A 26,636-nucleotide genomic window follows, 5' to 3' on the forward strand; every position below is an offset into this window, starting at 1 on the left:
GTCATCTTATTACCTGTTTCAACATTTTAAGTCTGTGCAATCAATTCTGGGATAACAAGGGAATATTTCATGCAAAGATGGGCACAATAAAGAACAGAAACAGTAAGGACCTAACAGAAGAAGAGATTAAGAAGAGGTGGCAAGAATACACAGAATAACTGTACTTTATAACAGCTAATAACTGTTAATAACCCAGATAACTACGATGGTATGGTTACTCACCTAAAACCAGACATCATGGAGTGTGAAGTCAAGTGGCGCTTAGGAAGCATTACTACGAACAAAGCTAGTGGAGGTGATGGAATTCTAGCTGTGCTATTTCAAATCCTAAAAGATGATGCTGTTAAAGTGCTGCACTCAATATGTCAGCAAATTTAGAAAATTCAACAATGGCCACAGGACTGGAAAAGGTCAGTTTTCATTCCAATCCCAAGAAAGGCATGCCAAAGAATGTTCAAGCTACCATACAATTGCACTTATTTCACATGCTAGCAAGGTAAAGCTCAAAATCCGTCAAGCTAGGCTTCCACAGTACGTGAACTGAGAACTTCCAGAAGTACAAGCTGGATTTAGAAAAGGCAGAGGAACCAGAGATCAAATTGCCAATACCCATTTGATCACAGGAAAACAAAGGGAATTCCAGAAAAACATTTATTTCTGCTTCATTGACTATCAAAAGCCTTTGAGTGTGTGGATCACAACAAACTATGGAAAATTCTTAAAGAGATGGGAACACCAGACCACCTTACCTTCCTTCTGAGAAACCTGTATGCAGGTCAACAAGCCACAGTTAGAACCGGACGTGAAGCAAGGGAAGGGTTCAAAATTGGGAAAGGAGTACGTCAAGGCTGTATATTGTCACCCTGCTTATTTAACTTATATGCAGAGTACATCGTGTTATATGCTGTGCTGGATGTATCACACGCTGGAATCAAGACTGCTGGGAGAAATATCAACAACCTCAGATATGCAGATGATATTACTTTCATGGCAGAAAGTGAAGAGAAACTAAAGAGCTTCTTGATGAAGGTGAAAGAGGAGAGTGAAAAAGCGGGCTTAAAGCTCAACATTCAAAAAACTAAGATCATGGCATCCAGTCCCATTACTTCATGGCAAATAGATGGGGAAACTATGGAAACAGTGACAGATTTTATTTTCTTGGGCTCCAAAATCACTGTGGACAGTGACTGCAGCCATGAAATTAAAAGACGCTTGCTCCTTGGAAGAAAAGTTATGACAAACCTAGACACAGAGACATTACTTTGCAAACAAAAATGCATATAGTTAAAGCTGTGGTTTTTCCAGAAGAAAACAGTGTTTTAGTTTTTATTCCACTGCCCAACTGAGCTATTTAGCCTTCAACAGAGACCATGGATTCATGACCCAACACCAGAATAACACTAGGTCATGTGAAGAGGAAAGGAAATATTTTATGTCAAAGTGAGCTAGCTCTTAGACCTCCTATCAAGTGTTAGTTGCATTGATGATTCTGTCAATCTTAGTTTCTTCCTCTGAAGTATCTACCATTTCCAGGCATTGCATCTTAGTGTATCAGTATCCAGCTGATGTGGTTTCTAGTCCCACTAGTATATCTGAAACAGGCAACCAGGAACTAGAAACCAGGATCTATGAGGAACAGCTGAAGGAATGTATATAGTGTCTGTGTGGAATAAAGACCTGTCTAGAACATCAAATGTGTCTTTGCATGTTTGAAGAACAGTCACATGGAGGAAGACTTGAACCAATAAAAGGAAATTATGAGAAGCCAGATTTCATTTACACAGAAATTTATGTGAATGAGTTGTTAAAATGAACAAATGTACTTATTCAGGTAGTAAGTGATAAGCATGTGATACGCAGAATCTAGATGTCTATCTCTGAGCATGATTGTTGAGGCTGTTCTTGTATTGGTCGGAGAAGTTACATTATGTATATTTTCTAACTCTTCAGAATCTATGATTTTACATTTTAGTGTGATTGCATGTAACTACGTATTTCTAAAGCAATTTCTTATACTGTAGGGCTGATTTGACTTCCAAAATAAAATTTAAACTTATTATTAAACTGTACAGCAAAAACAGGGCCTGATTCTGCCATTAGAAAAAAAATAGAAAAAGAAACTAAAATTCTTAGGCCCTTTTGGAAAATTATGTTGCGAAAAGGTTAATGAACTTTCTAGTAAGACAGCACCAAGGCTACAGCACATTGTAAAATCTCTCTGATTTTACCTCCAACTTTCTGAGAAAGCAGATTTCTGGGTGATATTCAAACTCCTGCTATTTGATCATATATTGTTTTGTTCTCTATTAGAGACAAGCATTCATTTACATGTGGATATTCCTTCATTTATATTGAGCATGTTTAAACTTGCAGAATCAATCTAACACCTTCAGATGAGCTAATGACCAAATAAAACAATTCCCTAGGCTTTACAATAAAACAAATGGATTGGTCATAAATATGTCTCAGATACCTTCATTTTAGCTGCATGTTCTTGTTATTACCAGAAAAAATTAGGACATCAGATTTAAATCATGGCTTTTTTTTTTTTTATCTTTGATTTGAGTATATTTAGAAAAAAATTCAATAACATGGAACTTTATTTTGGCAAAACATGTTAGTAAAACCTCTTAGCTTGTTAATATATACAAAATTGGTTTCTTAGGAAACCAACGAAAACATGGCAAGCCTGAAAATCAAGTCAATTAGATACTGTTAAACTGAGGATGCCATGCTTGGAAACAACAGATACTTCAGAGGAAAAAACTAAGGGCGAGGGTTAACATGTTTTGGCACCTGATAAAAGATGTAAAGTGCTAGCTCTCATATATCTAGAATATTTCCATTTCTTTTCACATAACTCATTTTACGTATAAGCATATAACATGTATTTGTAAGAAATAAATTTAAAACATGTCTGCTTATTCATCAATATCTTTTAAGACACTACTTGACAAGGAGAAAGGGATAAGTAAGTGTGAGTGAGCTTTATGGATGAACGAATTTTTAAAAGTTTACATGAACTTCATTGATTAGGAAATCTAAAACTATGTTAAAATGTTTTTGCTCTGGTTTTGTGGAGAGAATACTAATTGTATGGAGCCAAAGGAGTCTACATGAATGTCTATTCTTTTCCATAATATCTTCTTTTCCCACCTTACTTCCTTCCACCAACCTCTGAAAATTAAGCTGAAAAGAAACTGTTTTGAGAAAACAATTAACGTGGCACAGATGGCATGATGTTGAATACTGTGGTATAATATGGATATTATTATGTATCTGTATACAATATGGATATTATATCCATATTCAATTTTCAACTATCCTAATTTTTGTACAATTTTATTACTTTAAATCAAGATGATTCAATCAGTATCAAATTAAGTGTGCTTTATTCTTATGAAAAATAATCAGAAATGAAGACTAATAAAAATACTGCAAGTAATGTATTACTGAGATTACTGAGAGGGAAATTGATGACCTTAAATAATAATTTTTTAAAAATTAAAAGGATAAAAATTAAGGTACTAGAAAGGCACCTTACTATGGTATAAAAAGGACAGAATAAATAAAAAAGAATAGCAGTAAGGATTTAACAAAGCAGAAATTAATGAAACTAAAAGATACAATAGAGTCAATTTCAAAAATTCATTATTTAAAAAGAATAATAAAATTTACAAATATCTGGCAAGATCAGGAAAAAAGCAGGGCATAAAGTAAACAATATTGATAATATACAGAGAAGAGAGCTATAGACACAGGAGAGATTAAACAATATAAACAGCTTTCTGTCAACAAATATTAAAAGAAAAAATTAATTCCTGGAAGAGGTATATCATATAAACCGACTTAAAAATAAATTGAGAACAAAGATATTTTGAAAACGGAAACATGGGGCAATCTTGCTCATAAATATAGATGTTAAATAAAAGAACTTCAGACAAAAGCAGAATTTCCCGCTTTATGCCACTTTGTTTGTATGAAAGGTATGAACTAGCCCCTCTTGTACTAACTGAAATAAATCTGAACTGGATTTTGGCTTCAATGTTTGTTTTGCATGGAGCCATCCCAAAGCTGAGTGTACCCCCAGCAGGCAGAGGGGCACCACCAAGCAACTTCTGTTTTTTTTTTCTGGAAAGAATAGTAATTGTATGAAGCCCAAGGTGTCTAACATGAATGTCTATTCTTTTCCATAATATCCTCTTTTCCCACCTGACTTCCTTCTACCAACCTCTGAACATTTAGCTGAAAAGAAACTGTTCTGAGAAAACAATTAACATGGCACAGATGGCATGGTATGTTGAGTACTATGATATAATATGGATATCAGCATCAGGAATATTAAAATATTTCTTTTAATATCAGAGATGCTGCTATCACTTTTCTATTCAAAATCAGAAGTCCTTGTTCAGAAAGTATGGCAAGAAAAAAAAGAGAAGGAAAAAGCATAATATTAGTTTGAAACATATAAAACTGTCTTTATTTACAGGTAAGGCAGATATGATTATCTTCATTCAAAGCCCCTCAAACCCTATAAATAATGAAACTGAAGGTAATTTAGTAAGGCTGCTGAATATGGGATCAAAATCCCACAAGGCCATTTCTATACAATGCAGTTAAGGAATAATTTTAAAAACCCAGAATCATTATTTAATATTCAGAAAAGTAGGCTATTTTGTTTGAAGGGAGACATGAATCCTCTGTAACACACAATAAGAGGTAGATTCTAGATAAAGACCTAAGTGAGAAGTAATTTTTAATATTAACTTTATAGTTTTACCTAAGCAAAAACCTTTGTAACCTGGGAATAGGGAAGAACTTCCTAAATAAAACTTTAAAATACAATGAGAACACAAAATTAAGGTGGATTTAATTATGTCAAAGTTGAGTTTCTTTCAGTGAAGGACATCATGGATAAACTTAATATACAGATTATAAAATGGGATAAAACATTTCTAATGTCTAAAGCAGACAGAGGATTAGTATCCTGAATACACAAGAAATTCTGTAAAACTGATAAAAGGCAGAAACCGCCTTAGGAAAATGAGGAGAGCGGTTACTGAAAAGGAATCTGAAAGACTGATAAGTATTTGAAGGATCTTGAACTACTAGAGATCAGATAAAAGCAAATTAAATTAATAATGAGAGTTCCTAACTTGCATTCTTTGTCATTTTCCTTAGTTCCAATTCCCCCAAGCCTTAGGCACTGTTACAGGTATCCACACTGGCATTTGGGGGAACTGTTGGCATTATTTAGTCAAATACATGACCCAGACATTCTGCTCCTGAGTCTATATGCCAAATAAATCCTCACAAGGCCCACATTGGGATAGTCATTAGTATTACATGTAGTGGCAGGGAGCTGGAGGTATTCTGTGCTCCAATCAGTGAACAGCTGGATAAAATGCGGTAAATGCATACCTTCAGAAAACAGGATTTAGAAGTACACATAGGCACCAAGATTCATCTAAAAGTCTAGTGCTAGACGAAAAAGATAAGAAACAGTGCAATAATATAACGACACCATTCCCATAAATTAAAATATATGCAGAGAAAACAATAAATATGATTTAAAAATAAAAGGAAGATACAGATTAAATAAATTCAACATAATAGAAAGTAGGAGACTGGTGATGACAGCAGCAGTTAATTAAGAAGTAGAACTGGAGTAGTTGCTTGGTGAGTAGCCTCACCCAAGGTTCAGAGGAGGAGAGAGGGTAACAACAGCAAATATATGTGCATAAATCTAACTAAAATGTGTATAAAACATCAGTGAAGGAAATTATCAAATTTTCTTATAAGACATGAAAGAGAAGATCTAGATAAAAGAAAAACCATTTAGTGGATAGGGAAAGTTATTAAGGTGTCAATTCTCCCCACATGGACTCATGCGTTGAATAGGAACTTCTTCCCTTAATTCAACACGGTTTTCTTTTTTCTTTTTAATTGAAAATAACTGCTTTACAATGTTGTGTTGGTTTCTGCCATATATCAGCATGAATCAACCATATATATACATATGTCCTCTCCCTCTAGAACCTCCCTCCCACCTCCCACTCCATCCCACCCCTCTTAGGTTGTCACAGAGCACCAGGCTGAGCTCCCTGTGCTATACAGAAACTTCCCATTAGCTATCTGTTTTACACAAGGTAATATATATATTTAAATGCACTCTCTAAATTCGTCCCACCTTTGTAAAGTTTTTGTGGAACTTTACAAGATGATTCTAAGATTCAAAGAGTCAAACAAATAAACAAACAAAAAATGGTCAAGACACTCATGCAGCAAAACAAGTCTGAAGAAAGATATCAAGACTTCTTATAAGGCTTCAGTAACTGAGATACTATAGTATTGGAGTAGAACTTGACATACAGACCAAAGGAACCAAATAAAGACTTCAGAAAAAGACTCACAGAAATGGAAATTTAAACAATGACAAATTATCACTGTGGATCAGTGGGGAAATAATGAATTATTAAATTGTGGTTGGAAAAAAGAGGAAAAATAATCCCAAAGTAATTGGATCCCTACCCTATAACACAACACCCATTCCCCTCACCACCACAAAATCCAGAAAGTATCAACAACACAAATTACTTCCAAAGACCTTCAAAATACTTGAAAAATACAAAGGAAAATATCTTTATGACACTGAGGATAGAGAATTTCTCAAATCAGATGATACATACCAGAAAGATGCTAAAAAATGAAAAATACAATTCATTAAAGACATGATAAAGTGAAAAGAAAAACAAGTGAGAGAAGACAGCTGCCATTCATATAATTAACAAGAAAAGGAAACAGCAGAATATTTTAAAACTCTCAAAAATCAACAAGAAAAATACAATTGATAGGAAAATGGACAAAATCTGAAAAGGAATTTCACAAATGAAGAAATTCAATAACTGATACATATACAAAGCTATTTTCAATCCCTGTTAGTAATTAGATAGGTTGAAATTAAATCCCCAATGAGATATCATTTTATACCCACTGAAAACACTAAATGTGGTAAACAAAGTTGGTGACACATCAGCAGTCATTTAGGAAAATGGTTTGGTTTAGGCAATCAAATTAAAAATATGTTTTTCTTATGACCCAGCTGTTTTTTACTGGCACTTATTCTAGAGGAACTCTCATGCTCCAAGAGACATGAAAATATTTATAACAATGTTGTTATAACAACAGAAACTGTATAACTCATTTGCTCATCAATAGAGAATAAATGGTACCATATTCACATAGTCCAAATCTATGCCTCAATCACTGATGCCAAAGAAGCCAAAATTGACTGGTTCTATGAAGATTACATCTTCCAGAAATAACACACACTACACACAAAGATGTCCTTTTCTTCACAGGGGATTGGAATGCAAAAGTAGGAAGTCAAGAAATACACCGAATAATAGGTAAGTTTGGCCTTGGAGTATGAAATGAAGCAGGGGAAAGGCTAACAGAGTTTTATCAAGAGAATATACTAGTCATAGCAATACACTTTTCCAACAACACAAGAGATGACTCTACACATGGCCATCACCAGATGGTCAACACCGAAATTAGGTTGATTATGTTCTTTGTAGCCAAAGATGGAGAAACTCTCAAGTCAGCAAAAACAAGACCTGGCACTGACTGTGGCTCAGGTCATGAGCATCTTTACTGTCAAACTCAGACTTAAATTGAAGAAAGTAGGGAAAACCACTAGGCCAGTCAGGTAGGACCTAAATCAAGTCCCTTATGATTATACACTGGAAGTGAAGAATAATTCAGTGGATTAAATCTGGTAGACAGAGTGCCTGAAGACCTATGAATGGAGGTTCATAATATTGTACCTCAGACAGTGACTTCAACCATCCCAAAGAAAAAGACATGCAAGAAGACAAAGTGGTAGTCTGAGGAGCAAAGATGGGCATAATAAAGGACAGAAATGGTAGGGACCTAAAAGAAGCAGAAGATATTAAGAAGAGGTGTCAAGAATACACAGAAGAACTGTACAAAAAAGATCTTCATGACCCAGATAATCACAATGGTGTGATCACTCACCTAGAGCCAAACATCCTGGAATGTGAAGTCAGGTGGGCTGTAGGAAGCATCACTATGAACAAAGCTAGTGGAGGTGATGGAATACCAGTTGAGCTATTTCAAATCCTGAAAGATGATGCTATGAACGTGCTGCACTCAATATGCCAGCAAATTTGGAAAACTCAGCAGTGGCCAGAGGACTGGAAAAGGTCAGGTTTCATTCCAATCCCAAAGAAAGGCAATGCCAAAGAATGCTCAAACTACTGCACAATTGCACTCATCTCACATGCTAGTAAAGTAATGCTTAAAATTCTCCAAGTTAGGTTGAGTAATAAAGTTACTTTGAACCTCCTCCATAAAAAATTATAGAAACTTGAGTTCTGTGGAACTTCTATGAGGAGAAATAACATGAAATCACAAAGAAACAAATATTTAATTTATAGCTTTAGCACCCCAGAATATAAAAAGACAAAAGGAAATTAAGGGGTTATCAGAATGATGATTCATGTTTTTTAAAAAAATCTGTATATAGGGTAGAAGGTAGGATTCAAAGGAATCTTTTAAAGCACATAATCCGTACATTAAATTTCCTCTTCTTCCACATGAAATCCTGTGAATAACACTAACTTTCTTATATTTAATTTTATATCATATTTTGGTCTAAATGTAATACATTTTAGTGAATGAAAGCTGCTCAGTAATATCTGTCTTTTTGTGACCTTATGGACTATACAGTCCATGGAATTCTCCAGGTCAGAATACTGGAGTGGGTAGGCTTTCCCTTCTCTAGGGGATCTTCCTAACCCAGGGATCAAAACCAGGGCTCCTGCATTGCAGGTGGATTCTTTACCAGCTGAGCCACAAGGGAAGCCCAAGAATACTGGAGTAGGTAGCCTGTCCCTTCCCCAGGGCATCTTCCTGACCCAGGAATTGAACTGGGGTCTCCTGCATTGCAGGCAGATTATTTGCCAACTGAGCTATATATTACAAATTCTTTAAGAGATGATATACCAGACCACCTCACCTGTCTCCTGAGAAACCTGTATGCAGGTCAAGAAGCAACAGTTAGAATCAGACATGGAAAATTAGGAAAGGAGCATGTCAAGGCTGTATATTGTCACCCTGCTTATTTAACTTTATGAAGACTACATCATGTGAAATACCAGGCTGGATGAATCATAAGCTGGAATCAAGACTTCCAGGAGAAGTATCAATAGCCTCACATATGCATATGATACCACTTTAATGGCAGAAAGTGAAGAGTAACTAAAGAGTCTCTTGATGAGGTTGAAAGGAGAGTGAAAAAGCTGGCTTAAAACTTATTATTCAAAAACAGAAGATCATAGCATCTGGTCCCATCACTTCATGGCAAATAGATGGGGAAAACAATGGAAATAGTGACAGACTTTATTTTCCTGGGCTCCAAAATCACTGTAGCCAGTGACTGCAGCCATGAAATGAAAAGCTGCTAGCTCCTTGGAAGTAAAGCTCTGATAAATCTAGAGCTAGTGTATTAAAAAAGCAGAGACATCACTTTGCCAATACGGGTCCATACAGTCAAAGCTATGTTTTTTTCAGTAGTCATGTACGGATATGAGAGTTGGACCATAAAGAAGGCTGAGCACTGAAGAACTGATGCTTTGGAACTATGGTGCTAGAAAAGACTCTTGAGAGTCCCTTGGACAGCCAGGAGATCAAACCAGTCAATCCTAAAGGAAATCAACCCTGAATATTCATTGGAAGGATTGATGCTGAAGCTCCAGTACTTCGGCCACCTGATTCAAAGAGCCAACTCAATGGAAAAGACTCTGATGTTGGGAAAGACTGAGGGCAAGAAGAGAAAGGAGAAACAGGATGAGATGGTTGGATGGCATCACTGACTCAATGGACATGAGATTGAGCAAATGCTGGGAGACAGTGAAGAACAGGGAAGCCTGCTGTGCTGCAGTCCATGAGGTTGCAAAAAGTTGGACACAACTTAGTGACTGAACAACAATGGATGGTGGATTTCTTCAGTTGTTTATGACTTTACAAAATAGTGTTATAATGTGTACTATTTTATAGTTCTTATAAATAGGAGTACTATTAATAATATTCTATAGTAAATAGTATGTTTCATAGTGCTGATAAAATGTCTTTAAACTAAGTTTCTTTATTCAAACTACTATATACAGTTATATCTGTCCATAAACTACTTTCTTCAAACTATGAGGATTTTGTAATTCAATTTATCTTCTGCCTCAACCATATAGGCTCTGTTTTTACCTCCTTTTGCTTGATCATTGCTATATTGATATTATCAGTCTTCTTATATGGAAGGCCCTCTTGTTCCCTGAAGATCAGAGCTCCCCACATCTGAGCTTCTCCAACAAGACCCCTCATCTGTACTAAAACTATACAGCTGTCCATGTTCTCATAGACCATGGTTTTATCAAAGACAAAATTATATTTTATGTTTACATTGTATGATCATTACACATAACAAATTCTCAAAGGTGAAAAAGGTATTAGAGATTGCCTTGCCCTAATTTCATAATTCCTTTTATCTATAGTACAGTTACAATTTAGAACGCACTTTCACATCAGCTCATTTGATCCTTACAACTACATTAATTAGGTTATATAACTATTACCATCTTACAGGTCAGAAACAAAAACAAAAGTAGGTGTTTCTATGACATCCCTGAGGTCATGCATTTAGTTAGATGTGAACCCAGAAACTGATATTCCTTGTCCGTTATACATGGATGAGACACTCTACATTAAAGTACTGACACTTTCTACTTGTCCTAAACTTGCAGGACAGCTGTAAAATATTAAAATAAAATATTATGAAAGTGAAACACTTTCAAACTCATTCTATGAGGCTACCATCCCCCTGATACCAAAACCAGACAAAGATACCACAAAAAAAGAAAATTACAGGCCAATATCACTGAAGAACATAGATGCAAAAATCCTCAGCAAAATGCCAGCAAACTGATTCCAACAATACACTAAGATCCAAAGCAATCCTGAGAAAGAAAAATAGAATGAAAGAATCAGACTCCCTGAATTTAGCATACACTACAAAGCTACAGTAGTCAAAACAGTAAGGTATTTGCACAAAAATAGAAATATAGATCAATAAAAGGGCATAGAAAGTCCAGAAATAAACCCATCCACCTATGGCCAGTTAGTCTATAACAAAGAGGGCAAGAATATACAATGGAGAAAAGACATTCTCTTGATTAAGTGGTGCTGGGAAAACTGGATAGCTACATGTAAAGAATGATATTAGAACATCTGCTAATATCATATACAAAAATAAACTCAACATGCATTAAAGACCTAAGCATAAGAACAAATATATAAAAGTCCTAGAGACAACATAAGCAGAACACTCTTCGACATAAATCACAGCAGTAGTTATTTTTTTTTTTTTGACCTGTCTCCTAGAGCAATGGAAATAAAAGCAAAAATTTAAAAATGGGACTAAATTAAGCACAAAAGTTTTGCACAGCAAAAAGACCGTAAACAAAACAAAAAGGCAACCTACAGAATGGGAGAAAACATTTACAAATGACAAATCTGACAAGGGATTAACTTCCAAAATATACAAACAGCTCAGTATTAGAAAAAAAAAAAATCACAAAATATGCAGAAGACCTAAATAGGTATTTCTACAAAAAACATAAAGATGGCAAATAGGCACATAAAAAAATGTTCAACATGGCTAACTGCTAGAGAAATGCCAATCAAAACTATAGTGAAGCATCATCTCACATCAAAAAGTCTACAAATAATAAATGCAGGAGAGGGTGCAGAAAAAAATAGAACCCTCCTACAATGTTGTTGGGAATGTAAATTGATATAGCCACTATACAGAACGATATGTATGTTCCTTAAAAAAGTAAACATAGAGTTACCATATGATCCTGTAATCCCATTCTTGGGCATATATCCAGAGCAAATTCTAATTAAAAAAGATATACACACACACCCCTATGTTCATAGCATATTTACAATAGCCAAGACATGGAAACAACCTAATGTCCATTGACAGATTAATGAATAAAGATGTGATGTATGTATGCATATATGTATATTATATGTGCATGTGTGTGTATATATATGTGTGTGTGTGTATATGTGTGTAATATTACTCAACCATAAAAAACAATGACATAATGCCATCTGTGGCAACATGGATGGACCTAGAGATTATCATAATAAGTGAAGGAAGCCAAAGACAAATATCATATGTCAAATATATCATATTCCACTTATTTGTGGAATCTCAAAAAAGTAACAAATGAACTTATTTATAAAACAGAAACAGACCCACAATATAGAAACCAAGCTTATGGTTCCCCAAAGGGGAAAGGTGGGGGAAGGGATAAATTAAGAGTTTGGGATTAACATATACACACTGCTACATATAAAATAGATAACCAACAAGGACCTACTGTATAGTACAGGGAACTAGATTCAATATCTTATAATAAGCTATCAGGGACAAGAATCTGAAAAATAATACATATATATATGTGTGTGTGTGTGTGTGTGAGAGTGTGTATTGAATTGCTGTTGCTGTACACCTGAAACTAACATGACGTTCTAAATCAGCTATACTTCAATTAAAAAATAATAAAAATAAAAATGAGATTATAACCTATGAAACAAACTTAAATTGTGATGAGTTATTAAAAATACTTATAAACAATACTAGTGCTTCTGTTAAATCTGTTACTTTTGAAATGAAGTTCATTATCTACATATTAAACATTATTGATGGCAAGGCAAGGCAAATTTGATCATGAGTTTCTGTCAGATTTTGCTCTTAAGGTATAGTCTCCAAGTTTTTTCATACATACACCTGTAGCTTTCAGTAAGAAGACACTAGCAAATCCTTGCTTAAAATTGACCAGTGCAGAAATATTTTTCTACTAACATATCTAAGAAAATGGGTTTAAAAAACAATGTTAGACAATGTTACCAGACTTTTTTTCTTTCCTTCTCTCTTTCATTTTTTACATTAGTTTCCTTACCTCCAAAAAGGTGGAATGCTTTTCTGCAGTTTGGTAGGGGCCACTTTGCAGAGCTGGATTTCTGAAAGCTTTGTTTTCTTTTCAAATATTCTTTAGTAAAGAATGTTTTTGTGGCATTGTTCAGTTCTAGAAAAAAGCAAATGAAAATAGCATTTTAAAACATTAATTTGAGTAAAATGGTAAGAACCCAAAAAATTATTGTTGCAGTATTCTGATAATAAATTCAGATCTCTTTTAAGACAGTGAAGACAAAAGTGGAGTCAACTTTGTTTTTAACCCAAGCAAACAAAATTTCTCTGAATTTGATGCAACTTTGATATGCCTACACATAGAACATACACCTACTGAGCAGCTCCTATGTCAGATAAAACACCAGAAATGAAAGAAACAGTGATGACTGAGATATAGTCCTTGCCCTCAAGAAGACTGCAGTCTAAAAGATGGTAATAAACAGGTACACTATAAAAGGGGGAAAATATGTTATGGGTGCAACAACAGAGTAACTAGAGTGCAATCATGGCTCAGGAGTGATAATGAAAAGGAAAAATCACTAGAAGCTTTTACTTTATAGTTTTATTTCTTTCCATATGTGATGGACTGACTGTGTAGAGTCTAATGCTGCTGATATGAAGAAATCAAAAAAATGTACAAATAAATTCTCAACCCTTCAGAAACTTGTTCATGAGTTAAAGAGAAAAGGAAAATATTCATTTGAAGTAAACAAATACCAATCAAAAAACAAATATGATGATATTCACTTTAGAAAAGAGTCTCTAGAACATGAGCCAAGGAAAGCAAGGCATAATCTGAATTGAACTATTTGATGGAGAAGTTCTTCCCAGGGAGGCCAGTGTAGAGCTAGTTACTACTAGCTGAGAAGTACACAAGTCTTTCCGTCAATGGTGCCCTCTTACTTTCATCCCACAATTATTCCTGTACTATCTTCTCAGCTTCCGTCCTTTCAAAGGCTTTGAGCTTCTTCTCTAACCAGTTACATCAAATTTTCTCTATTTTTTCTAACTACTCTCTTGGATTTATTCTTATCTAAGCAATGGACACAGTCCATGGGGTCGCTAGGAGTCAGACATGACTGAGTGACTTCACTTTCACTTTTCACTTTCATGCATTGGAGAAGGAAATGGCAACCCACTCCAGTGTTCTTGCCTGGAGAATCCTAGGGACGGAGAGCCTGGTGGGCTGCCGTCTATGGGGTCACACAGAGTTGGATACGACTGAAGCGACTTAGCAGCAGCAGCAAGCAATGGACAGGGAAAACATTCTGGAAGTTTACATTTAACAACAAAAGAAATAAGGCCAAATAAGGAAAGTTAAGTAATAAACCTGCAATTCTCTTTAACTCCCTTCCCCAGTCTACACCCAAGGGCCAGTAATTCAAGCACACAAGATAGAGAAAAAGTATTTTCATAGTCTATGTACTCATTGTGTATGTTGGAGGTTGTTATGGCCAGTGAATGTTTTAACTTTCACGCGTTTAATAGTTAAATCATTTCAGATTGGATATTCTCAGTGTTTTCTGCAGCAGTGCACATGTATTTTATCAAAGTCCACTTTGCCCACTGCCTGTGAACAGCCCCTTAGTAAAAGGTGGTCATGGCACTACTACTTGGTTAAAATGACTCATCAGTGTCATTCATAGTGATGAAGAGAATGGAGGAAGTTATCCAATGACTTACAACACATTTACTTACATAACAATTGTCTTCTTGTAGGGCTTATCCTTAAGCAGTGATAACTATAAATCACGGTATTTTCTGAGAAATTAAAAATCCTATGAAATAAGCAGGATTGTGTTAACAATTAACTGTTGGACTCACAACTTCCTAAATGCCTTTAAAAGTAAGACCAGTGTGGTGGGTAAATTATTTCTTGTGGGAGATAATATAAACCAAGGAGAAGAGTTTGCAACCCCCAAATTCTTATTCCTTTCCTTTCTTTTCCTCCTCTCCCTCCACCTCCTCCCTCCTCTGGAGAGCTTGTACCCTTGCTCTAAAATGCTGATGCAAAAACCAGAGGATATCACTGCACTGGCCTCTCTTAAAATGAAAACTTACTTGGAAGTGTAATTGCATTCAGTAAACCAGATCAAAAAGACATTCTTGTGAGAGTCATCCAGAAGTGCAGTTTTGAGAGCTGGTCACAAATCAGATTTGTCTTAGAGGGTAGATGACAGAGATAAAAGTAATAATGATAACTGTGATTTTTTTTTTCTAGCTTCAAGAACTTAATACATGATGCACTTTTAACCTATATAACAAACCCAAATGGAAACCAAAGAAGGAAAAGTTTCAAAAATTATTTATAATACCTAAGAAAATTATGATCAGAGGAATTACTTTATTAAATGTACAAAATGATATGGGAGATGTACCTACAATGTTCTGTTGAACATAAATACATGTGTCCATAACGTAGCCTTATGAAATGTTGGAAGATTCTACACTTGATCTGAAAGACCTTTGGAGAAGAGTGGATCCAAAAGCCCTTGTCCCTCCATCTGCTGGGCCAAATAAGAACTGGGTTCTAAAAACTAATACAATTATGTAAAGTTTAAAAATAAAATAAAATTTAATTAAAAAAAAAAAAAAGAACTGGGTTCTAATGCTTCCTAACGGTGGCACCTTTCATAAGCTGTTGAACTTCTCTTTGTACTTGCTTTCTGCCTCATCTCTGGCAAACACTTATCCTGCAATAGCTATGTGCCTGGCACTTTGCTGGTCTAGCTAGAAATACAGAAATTAATTAAATCTAATTCCTGTCTGCTGGGCACTGTACTAGATCAGTGATTCCAAAATACCCGTCTGGAGCCTGGCTATGCATCAGAGTTGCTGAGGGGATTTGTTAAAAAGACAATTTCTAGGACCTTGCCCAGATATTACTGAAGCAGAATTGCTGTGGATGTGACCTAGCAGTCTGTACTTTCTATAGGCACCTTGGATAATTTTAATGCACAGTCAACCACTAGATGAAATGACCTTAAATCCTTTTCTATTCTAAAAGCACCTGAATTTATTTAAATAAGTTAAACCTTATCTCTTACAGTTTATCTGCTATAAACTGTACAAACCTTACCCAAGGATGTTGTTCTTTCTACAGAACTACATTGCTTCATTCTAGTGGTATTTGAACTTGGTACTGCAGGATTTTGCAACAGATAACTATTCAATACTAACTTTCTCTGAATTATTTAGAAGAAGCACTAAGAAAAATCTGAAGGCAGACCAAGACGCAGGGCTCAGAGTAAAAGGTGATAAAAACTACCTTTCTCTCCTCCTTTGTCAACTCTACCTATTAGGGAGCAGAGGCTTCTTACTACAATATATTATAATGTATTGAATGAATCAATATTTCATATCATTCAATATGATGGAGAAGGACAAATCCCTGAGTATCCTAGGAAGAGTCTAAAGTCTATTCAGATGGTACATTTAAATGTGGTGGCAGTACCAGTGGAAAACAGCAGCATCTTTGTGTGACACTACCATAGAAATAATAAGTAAGTGTTAAAAGTTATAGTCTTCTTGACTTGGCTGAGTTGCAAGAGTCAATTACCAAATACATAAAAACATAATTCACTTTATTACAGGGTGTATTACCATGAGTTTCACTGTATTGTACCATAAATAATAAAATAAGGACAACCACAAACAAAGCACAATTTTGAACTAAAAGCAGTACCAACAGGGTGGTATAACTTTGATGTCTGCTTTATGCTCAAACTGGAGAAGGAAATGGCAACGCACTCCAGTATTATTGCCTGGAGAATTCCATGGACAGAGGAACCTGGTGGGCTACAGCCCATGGGGTCACAAAAAGTTGGACACGACTGAACAACTTTCACTTCATTTCACTTATGCTTAAATATGGGCAATTTTATATTTAAAAGCTAGTTATAATTAAGTTATATTATAATTTATAATTATTAAGCAAATATTTGTTAGTAATATTTTAAGCATTCTGCTAAGTATAAGAGTTAAAACTGTGAAACATTCTTTTCTGCTCTACAAAAGACACTGTCAAGTGAATGAATAGTTGATTCACACAGGCTGGGAGAAAATATTTGCAAAAGGCATATCCGATAAAGGACTGTTATCCAAAAATACCCAAAAAAGTCTTAAAACTAAATAGCAAAAAACCCAAAAAACTCAATTAAAAAAAATGGGCCAAAGACCTTAACAGTCATCTCACCAAAGAAGATATGCAGACAGCAAATAAACATGTGAAAAGATGCTACACATCATATGTCATCAGGGAAATGCAAATTAAAATATTAATGAGATACCACTGCCCACCTATTAGAATGGCCAAAATCCAGAGCACAGATAACACAATTTCTGGCAAGGATGTGGACAACAGGCACTCTCAGTCACTGCTGGCAGGTATACAAAACGGTACAGCCACTCTGGAAGATGGTTTGGTGGCTTCTCAAAAAACTAAAAATACTACATACAATTTAGCAGTCATGCTCCTTGGTATTTAGCCAAAGAAGCTGAAAACTTAGGTCCACATAAAGACTTGCAAATAGATGTTTTTAGCAGCTTTATTCATAATTTCCAAGTTGGAAGCAACAACCATGTCCTTCAGCAGATGAATAGATAAACTGGTACCTTTAGACAATGGAATATTATTTAGTGCTAAAGTGGTCCCATGGGCTGTAGCCCACCAGACTCCTCTATCTGTGGAATTTTCTAGGTAACTATACTGGAGTTGGCAGTCATTTCCTTCTCCAGGGGATCTTCCCAACCCAGGGAACAAACCTGGGTCTCTTGCATTGCAAGCAGGTTCTTTACCATCTGAGCCACCAGGGAAGTCCCCCAAAAGAAATAAGCTATCAAGCCCCAGGAGGACATGGGGGAATATTAAATGTATATTAGTAAGTTAAAGAAGCCAATCTGAAAAGGCTACATACTGTATGATTCCAACTACATGACATTCTGGAAAAGGCAAAACTATGAAGACAGTGAAAAGATCTGGGGTTGGGGGTGAAGGCTGAATAGGGATGAATGAATGAGGAGCAGAGGATTCTTGGGGCAGTGAAAATACTCTCTTTGATACTCTAATGATGGATATGTGTCACTATACATTTGTCCAAATTCATGGAATGTACAACATCAAGAGTGAACCCTAATGTAAACTATGGACTTTAGATGATAATCATGTATCAATACAGGCTGACAGAATTTAACAGATATTCCACTATAGTAGAGAGTATGGGTAATGGGGGATGTGTGTGAGGGGGCAGGAGGTGTATAAGAAATCCCTCTATCTTCTACTTAATTTTGCTGTGAATATGAAACTGCTCTAAAAAATAAAGTCTATTAAAAAATATTTAGAAAACATTTTATTCAAACAGTGCACAAAACTAACAGTGCTGAGAACAATGCTGCATCATAATATCAGAAGTTTTTAATGTGAAAATCTCATTTTAAATAAAAATTTAAAATAATTTTTCAATAAAATTTTCGATTTACAAAAGCAAATTGTGAAATAGACATAGTACATGCATGGTTGTGAGAGTTGTCTTTGAAGAAAGCTGAGTGGCGAAGAATTGATGCTTTTGAACTGTGGTGTTGGAGAAGATTCTTGAGAGTCCCTTGGACTGCAAGGAGATCCAACCAGTCTATTCTGAAGGAGATCAGCCCTGGGATTTCTTTGGAAGGAATGATGCTCAAGCTGAAACTCCAGTACTTTGGCCACCTCATGCGAAGAGTTGACTCATTGGAAAAGACTCTGATGCTGGGAGGGATTGGGGGCAGGAGGAGAAGGGGACGACAGAGGATGAGATGGCTGGATGGCATCACTGACTCGGACGTGAGTCTGAGTGAACTCCGGGAGTTGATGATGGACAGGGAGGCCTGGCGTGCTGCAATTCATGGGGTAGCAGAGTTGGACACGACTGAGTGACTGAACTGAACTGAACTGAGTAAGTAGGTAACCCTAAGTTGTGAGGTAATGGCTCAGTGGTAAAAAAGTCTGCCTGCCAATGCAGGAGATGTAGGTTTGATCCCTGGGTCTGGAAGATTCCCTGGAGAAGGAAATGGCAACCCACTCTAGTATTCTTGCTTGGAAAGTTCCATGGTCTGAGGGGTCTGGCAGGTTAATTCAGGCCTATAAGATTATTATTATAAATGCAAAAAAGCTATGACAAACCTAAGTAGCATATTAAAAAGCAAAGAAATCATTTTGCTGACAAATATCCATATAGTTGAAGCTATGGTTTTCCAGTAGTCAAGTACGGATATGAGAGGTGGACCATAAAGAAGGCTGAGTGCAGTACTAATAGTTTTGAACTACGGTGTTGGAGAAAACTCTTGAGAGTCCCTTGGACTGTAAGGAAATCAAACCAGTGAATCATAAAGGAAATCAATCCTGAATATTCACTGGAAGGATTGATGCTGAAGCTGAAGCTCCAAAACTTTGGCCACCTGATGCGAAGAGCCAGCTCACTGGAAAAGGCCCTGATGCTGAGAAAGACTGAGGGCAGGAGGAGAAGGGCCAACAGAGGATGAGATGGTTGGATGGCGTCACTGACAATGGACATGAGCTTGAGCACACTCAGGGAGACAGTGAAGGACAGGGAAGCCTGGTGTGCTGCATTCCATGGGGTCGCAAAGAGTCAGACATGACTTAGTGACTGAACAACAATGGCCAATTATAAATACAGGGCACAGTTATTTAGAGGCACCCAGTGGTATTATGTTTTAAAAGGATAGGTATTAAAAGGATAGGATATATGTGTCCAGCTATCTCATTTAGATGACTAAAGTCCTTGTTTCCCTACTTAAAATTACATCTCATTATTATGAAAGCTTGATATTTGACTTCACTTTATTCTGTATCAGTGAAAATATATAAACTATCTTAAAATTGTCTTCAGAGTTTCAGTGGCAATGCTTGATTTACACTTCTGCAAGAGGGGCAAAAAAGTCTCACTTGCAAGGGACCCTAGCTCTCCTAGTGAAACTCATATTGTACCCATGTGAGCGCCCAGAAATGTTTGTCTATAAGGGGAACAATGCCAGTTAGAGAAAACTTGAGTTTGCTACTACAGCTTGCATTTAACAGAATCTGACTACTTGGACTCAAGAAATACCAATAAGTCTCAGATTCAACTTTTCAGACCTGGCAGGTTCTCACCCTAGGGAGGCTGCATGGTCTCCTAGTAACTGAATGTCCTATGTGATTTGCGGTCAGAGGAACTCTGAGTGTTGGGAAAGAGAAGCCAACCAGGAATATGTCATTCGGTACTGATGAATACTTATCTATGTATCCTCTGAATATAAAATTTAACCTGATTTAATACCCTTTCCTATTGAACTGTTTAGAGTTAAAATCTAGCTTAAGAAGCCCCATTCGCCAACGAAATATGTAGCCTTTTCTAAAATGAGCTTGAACGTCTGGAAGTTCATGGTTCGCGTATTGCTGAAGCCTGGCTTGGAGAATTTTGGGCATTACTAACATGTGAGATGAGTGCAATTGTGCAGTAGGTTTGAGCATTCTTTGGGATTGCCTTTCTTTGAGATTGGAATGAAAACTGACCTTTTCCAGTCCTGTGGCCACTGATGAGTTTTTCAAATTTGCTGCCATATTGAGTACATCACTTTCACAGCATCATCTTTTAGGATTTGAAATAGTTCAACTGGAATCCCATCCCCTCCACTAGCTTTGTTCATAGTGATGCTTCCTAAAGCCCACTTTAACTTCATATTCCAGGATGTCTGGCTCTAGGTGAGTGATCACACCATCAGGATTATGTGGGTCGTGAAGGTGTTTTTTGTACAGTTCTTCTGTGTATTCTTGACACCTCTTCTTAATATCTTCTGCTTCTGTTAGGTCCATACCATTTCTGTCCTTTATTGAGCCCATCTTTGCATGAAATGTTCCCTTGGTATCTCTATAATTTTCGAGAGATGGAGCTAGAGCGCCTGAGACCTCGTTGCAGCGGCGGGACTTCCTCTGACTTAGTGGCAGACATCCTGTTTCGTTTTAACAACACTGAGCTTCTACATGTGTGAGGATCGGTGGTAGACACTATAGTGATTGGAAACGACTTGCTGATCAAACCTGGGGCCCGGCAGTGAAAGCACTGAGTCCTACTCACTGAACCGCCAGGGAATTCCCCAAACCTGTAAAAGAAGTGTTACTCCAGGCTGAAGGAAAATGATCCGAGATGGAGAGCTGGATTTGTACAAAGGAAGGAAGGTTCCGGAGCAGTGGGCGGTGGCTGTGCAGCACTGCAGTGGCGAGTGGCGGCTGCCTGGAGCCGGGGCTGCTGAGAGGAGATATCCCACGTCCAAGGTCAGAGGAACCTCAGTAAGACGGTGGGTGCCGAGAGAGGGCATCAGAGGGCAGACAGACTGAAACCACAATCACAGAAAACTAACCAATCTAATCACATGGACCACAGCCTTGTCTAACTCAAAGAAACTATGAGCCATGTCATGTAGGGTCATGGTGGAGAGATCTGACAGAATGTGGTCCACTGGAGAAGGGAATGGCAAACCACTTCAGTATTCTTGCCTTGAGAACCCCATGGACAGTATGAAAAGGTAAAAAGATAGGACACTGAAAGATGAAATCCCCAGGTCGGCAGGTGCCAAATATGCTACTGGAGATCAGTGGAGAAATAACTCCAGAAAGAATGAAGGGATGGAGCCAAAGCAAAAACAACACAAGTGGATGTGACTGGTGATGGAAGCAAAGTCTGATGCTGTAAAGAGCAATATTGCATAGGAACCTGGAATGTTAGGTCCATGAATCAAGGCAAATTGGAAGTGGTCAAACAGGAGAAGCAAAAGTGAACGTCAGCATTTTAGGAATCAGTGAACTAAAATGGACTGGAATGGGTGAATTTAACTCAGATGACCATTTTGTCTACTACTGTGGGCAGGAATACATTAGAAGAAATGGAGTAGCCATCATAGTCAACAAAAGAGTCCGAAATGCAGTACTTGGATGCAAGTTCAAAAAAACAGAATGATCTCTGTTCGTTTCCAAGGCAAACCATTCAATATCACGGTAATCCAAGTCTATGCCCCAACGAGTAATGCTGAAGAAGCTGAAGTTGAACTGTTCTATGAAGACCTACAAGACCCTTTAGAACTAACACCCCAAAAAGATGTCCTTTTAATTAGAGGGGACTGGAATGCAAAAGTAGGAAGTCAAGAAACACCTAGAGTAACAGGCAAATTTGGCCTTGGAGTACAGAATGAAGCAGGGCAAAGGCTAATAGAGTTTTGCCAAGAGAACGCACTGGTCATAGCAAACACCCTCTTCCAACAACACAAGAGAAGACTCTATACATGGACATCACCAGATGGTCAACAACGAAATCAGATTGATTATATTCTTTGCAGCCAAAGATGGAGAAGCTCTATACAGTCAGCAAAAACAAGACCAGTAACTGTGGCTCAGATCATGAACTCCTTATTGCCAAATTCAGACTGAAATTGAAGAAAGTAGGGAAAACCACTAGACCATTCAGGTATGACCTAAATCAGATCCCTTACAATTAAACAGTGGAAGTGAGAAATAGATTTAAGGGACTAGATCTGAGAGACAGAGTACCTGATGAACTGTGGATGGAGGTTCATGACATTGTACAGGAGATAGAGATCAAGACCACTCCCAAGAAAAAGAAATGCAAAAAAGCAAAATGGCTGTCTGAGGCAGCCTTACAAATAGCTGTGAAAAGAAGAGAAGCAAAAAACAAAGGAAATATATACCCATTTGAATGCAGAGTTCCAAAGAATAGCAAGGAGAGATAAGAAAGCCTTTCTCAGTGATCAGGGCTATAGTCCATGGGGTCGCAAAGAGTTTGACACAACTGAGCGACTAAGCACACAAGCATAGACACAGTATGATAAAGACAAAGTGCTAAGTACTTTTCAGTGTTGAGATGTATACTATTATTATTCTGCATTTAAAGATACTAGTGGATCCTCAAAAGGTTATCATAGCATGCATCCTCAGCTTCCAAGAATTCATGATTGTCTGTCTTCTGTATGAAAAGAAACAGGACTTCATCCTCCCTGCCCCACCATCATATTGAATGCTGTATATCTTGATTTACTTATTTATTTTTAAAAACTGTCAAATTAACACATTCCCATGGTTTAAGAAATCCAATGATGTAAAAGAGCATTAAAAAAAAACCCCAAAACAAAACACCAATGAAGATCTGTTCCACTCCTTCTATCTCCAGCTCCACTCACAACTCCAAAGGACTGTTTTAAATATTCCCGTTTGCTATTTTTTTTTCTTTCCTGGTGTTAACATCCGTAAGTGCAAGGCAGTTTTTTCAAGATCTGGTTTACAAGGCACTAACTGCGGAAAATTCTGAAAGAGATGGGAATACCAGACCACCTGACCTGCCTCTTGAGAAACCTATATGCAGGTCAGGAAGCAACAGTTAGAACTGGACATGGAACAACAGACTGGTTCTAAATAGGAAAAGGAGTACGTCAAGGCTGTATATTGTCACCCTGCTATTTAACTTCTATTCAGAGTACATCATGAGAAACGCTGGGCTGGAAGAAGCACAAGCTGGAATCAGGATTGGTGGGAGAAATATCAGTAACCTCAGATATGCAGATGACACCACCCTTATGGCAGAAAGTGAAGAGGAACTAAAAAGCCTCTTGATGAAAGTGAAAGAGGAGAGTGAAAAGTTGGCCTAAAGCTCAACATTCAGAAAATGAAGATCATGGCATCTGGTCCCATCACTTCATGGGAAATAGATGGGGAAACAGTGGAAGCAGTGTCAGACTTTATTTTTCTGGGCTCCAAAATCACTGGAGATGGTGACTGCAGCCATGAAATTAAAAGACGCTTACTCCTTGGAAGGAAAGTTACGACCAACCTAGATAGCATATTGAAAAGCAGAGATATTACTTTGCCAACAAATGTCCGTCTAGTCAAGGCTATGGTTTTTCCAGTGGTCACGTACAGATGTGAGAGTTGGACTGTGAAGAAAGCTGAGCGCTGAAGAATTAATGCTTTTGAACTGTGGTGTTGGAGAAGGCTCTTGAGACTCCCTTGGACTGCAAGGAGATCCAACCAGTCCATACTAAAGGAGACCAGTCCTGGGTGTTCACTGGAAGAACTGATGCTGAAGCTGAAACTCCAATACTTTGGCCACCTCATGCGAAGACTTGACTCATTAGAAAAGACCCTGATGCTGGGAGGGATTGCGGGCAGGGGGAGAAGGGGATGACAGAGGATGAGATGGCTGGATGGCATCACTGACTTGATGGACATTGCTGGGAACAGAAGCTCTGCCCATGGCAAAGGTCATGAGGAAGGAGGCTCGGCATACGCAAAGGCGGGATCAAGCCTCAGGAGTCCCCCTGGAAATTCTTGAGCATCTACCCCCAAAACCAGAGTCTGCCTACTTTTTGCTTTGTGCTCTCACTTACACCTCTGACTTTACGGGGGGCTGTCCCCCACTACCTCTCTCTGAAAAAAAGAGTTAACTTACAGCTCCAGTTAATAAAGTTCCTTGGTGTGATAGTGTTTCAACCTACAAACTCCTTTGGAAGTCCTCTAGCATACCTGAATAGGTTTTTCTGGCCACATGTGATTGTTCAGAGCCTCCCAACTGTGAGAGGCATAAGATGTTCTAAACTGTCTAAATACCGATTCCTTTGAGCAGTTAAAAGATTGATTAGAAATTGTATTGGTGAAGGGTTTTTCACTTGTTGGGCCAATGTTTGCTGCTAAGTCTCCATATCCCTTACCTACTGTGTCCCTGGCAGTGTATTGATTAATATAATTGGTGTAAGTAATAGCTTTAATGTTTGTAACCTTGGACCCTTGAGTTAATTCTTTTTCTTGTTATAGCCCACCACACCTTTGCCCTATAGGAATGCAACTTTATCTAATGCTTTTGGAGGGTGGCGCCTGACTAATCACCTTTAAAGAAAAATAAGTTTTCTGAAGAAAGGATCTTAAAATGTTAACAGGCCTCCAGGCCAGAAGATGATGCAAATCACCTAAACTTTTGCATATGGTAAGTTTGCAGGAAGAAAGCCTGGCTTACTGCATGACTCTACCCTTTTCTCCATTATCCTCTATGCATAACTTAAGGTATAAAAACTACTTGGGAAAATAAAGTGCGGGCCTTGTTCACCGAAACTTGGTCTCCCCATGTCGTTCTTTCTCTCACCTTCTGGCTGAATTATTCAGCCTCTTTTCTCCACTGAATTTCCTCACTGAGCTATCTTTATTTAACCACTCTTTATATCCTTAATTAACGTTTAATTAAGCAATTGTTTCCCGATCCTCGCCGACGCTGTCCCCGCTTTGAATTCCCTGGATCCACCGGGGCTGGACCCTGGCAGGACATGAGTCTGAGTGAACTCCAGGAGTTGGTGATGGACAGGGAGGCCTGGCATGCTGTGATTCATGGGGTCACAAAGAGTCGGACACAACTGAGCAGCTGGACTGAACTGAACCGTGAGCCATATGTTAAAGGATTTAGGGTGAAATTGAATAAAAACTTTCATAGTTATTATTTTAATGTATATAATAAACAAGAACATCAAATATACACATTCACAAATACATTGTTAAAGATAAGGCTGAAATAAGTATATTTTAAAACTATGTTGATATGAAGAAAACCCTTAAGTAAAAAAATAATTCAGGTGGTATGTGGATATAGTGAAAATTGAAAAGGTGGTAGGAAAATGACAGAAACCTGAGAAACAATGCTCTAATCATTATGCTTAATTTTCTATTTCTTTTTTATAATAAAATATTTATTTCCATATATTAAAGCTCAAGAGTGACTACACTAAAAGGCATTATGAAATAGATATGCCTACTAGTAAAGAATGAATTTGTACACATATACAATGGAATATTACTACTCAGCCATAAAAAAGAATGAAATAATGCCATTTGTAGCAACATGGATGCAACTAGAGATTATCATACTAAGTGAAGTCAGAAAGAGAAAGACAGATACCATATAATACCACCTACATGTGCAATCTAAAATATGGTACAAATAAACCTATCTGCAAACAGAAACAGACTCACAAACATCGAAAACAGACTTGAAGTTGCCAAAGGGGAGAGCACATGGGAGGGGAGGACTGGGAGTTTAGGATTAGCAGATATAAACTATTATATTTTATAGGATGGATAAACAACAAGGTCATATTGTACAGCACAGGGAACTATATTCAATATCCTGTGGTAAACCATAATGGAAAAGAATATAAAAATAAAGATCGTCTATATGTATATAATGAGTCACTTTGCTGTACAGCAGAGATCAGCACAACATTGTAAATCTTCTTTTTATATTTCAATAAAGAAAAGAATGAGTTTTGATTTCAGAGGCAATGACTATATTGTACAGGATGAACATAAACATGAAAAAGTTGAGGCAAGGTAAATGCAAGAATAAAATCACTATTAGCATATGAATTAACAGTCCAGACTGTTTGGTACAGAATAAGAGAAAGTATGAAATACCCTTAATGGGAACAGAGACAACAGACCAAGACCAATTACAGGCTATTACGGCAGATAAAAAGAGGAAGTGTGATCTTTTGGATG

General features: G+C 37.2%; 1 protein-coding gene across 11 annotated transcripts in view; it reads right to left on the bottom strand.

Moving 5' to 3' along the window:
* Nucleotides 1–26,636, bottom strand: part of RNF180 (ring finger protein 180) — a 305,707-nt gene that overhangs the window by 43,315 nt on the left and 235,756 nt on the right. For 10 of the 11 annotated variants that reach the window (XM_044932401.2, XM_044932398.2, XM_044932399.2 and 7 more), the window contains one exon: nt 13,050–13,175. In XM_044932401.2, the coding sequence (XP_044788336.2) occupies nt 13,050–13,175 (126 nt within the window). Of the gene's footprint in view, nt 1–9,965; nt 11,034–13,049; nt 13,176–26,636 lie in introns of those variants that run through there. The other variant, XM_044932397.2, reaches the window with a different exon arrangement.

This window comes from Bubalus bubalis, chromosome 19, assembly GCF_019923935.1.
Source record: "Bubalus bubalis isolate 160015118507 breed Murrah chromosome 19, NDDB_SH_1, whole genome shotgun sequence".
In the NCBI taxonomy this organism is placed as follows: Eukaryota; Metazoa; Chordata; class Mammalia; order Artiodactyla; family Bovidae; genus Bubalus; species Bubalus bubalis.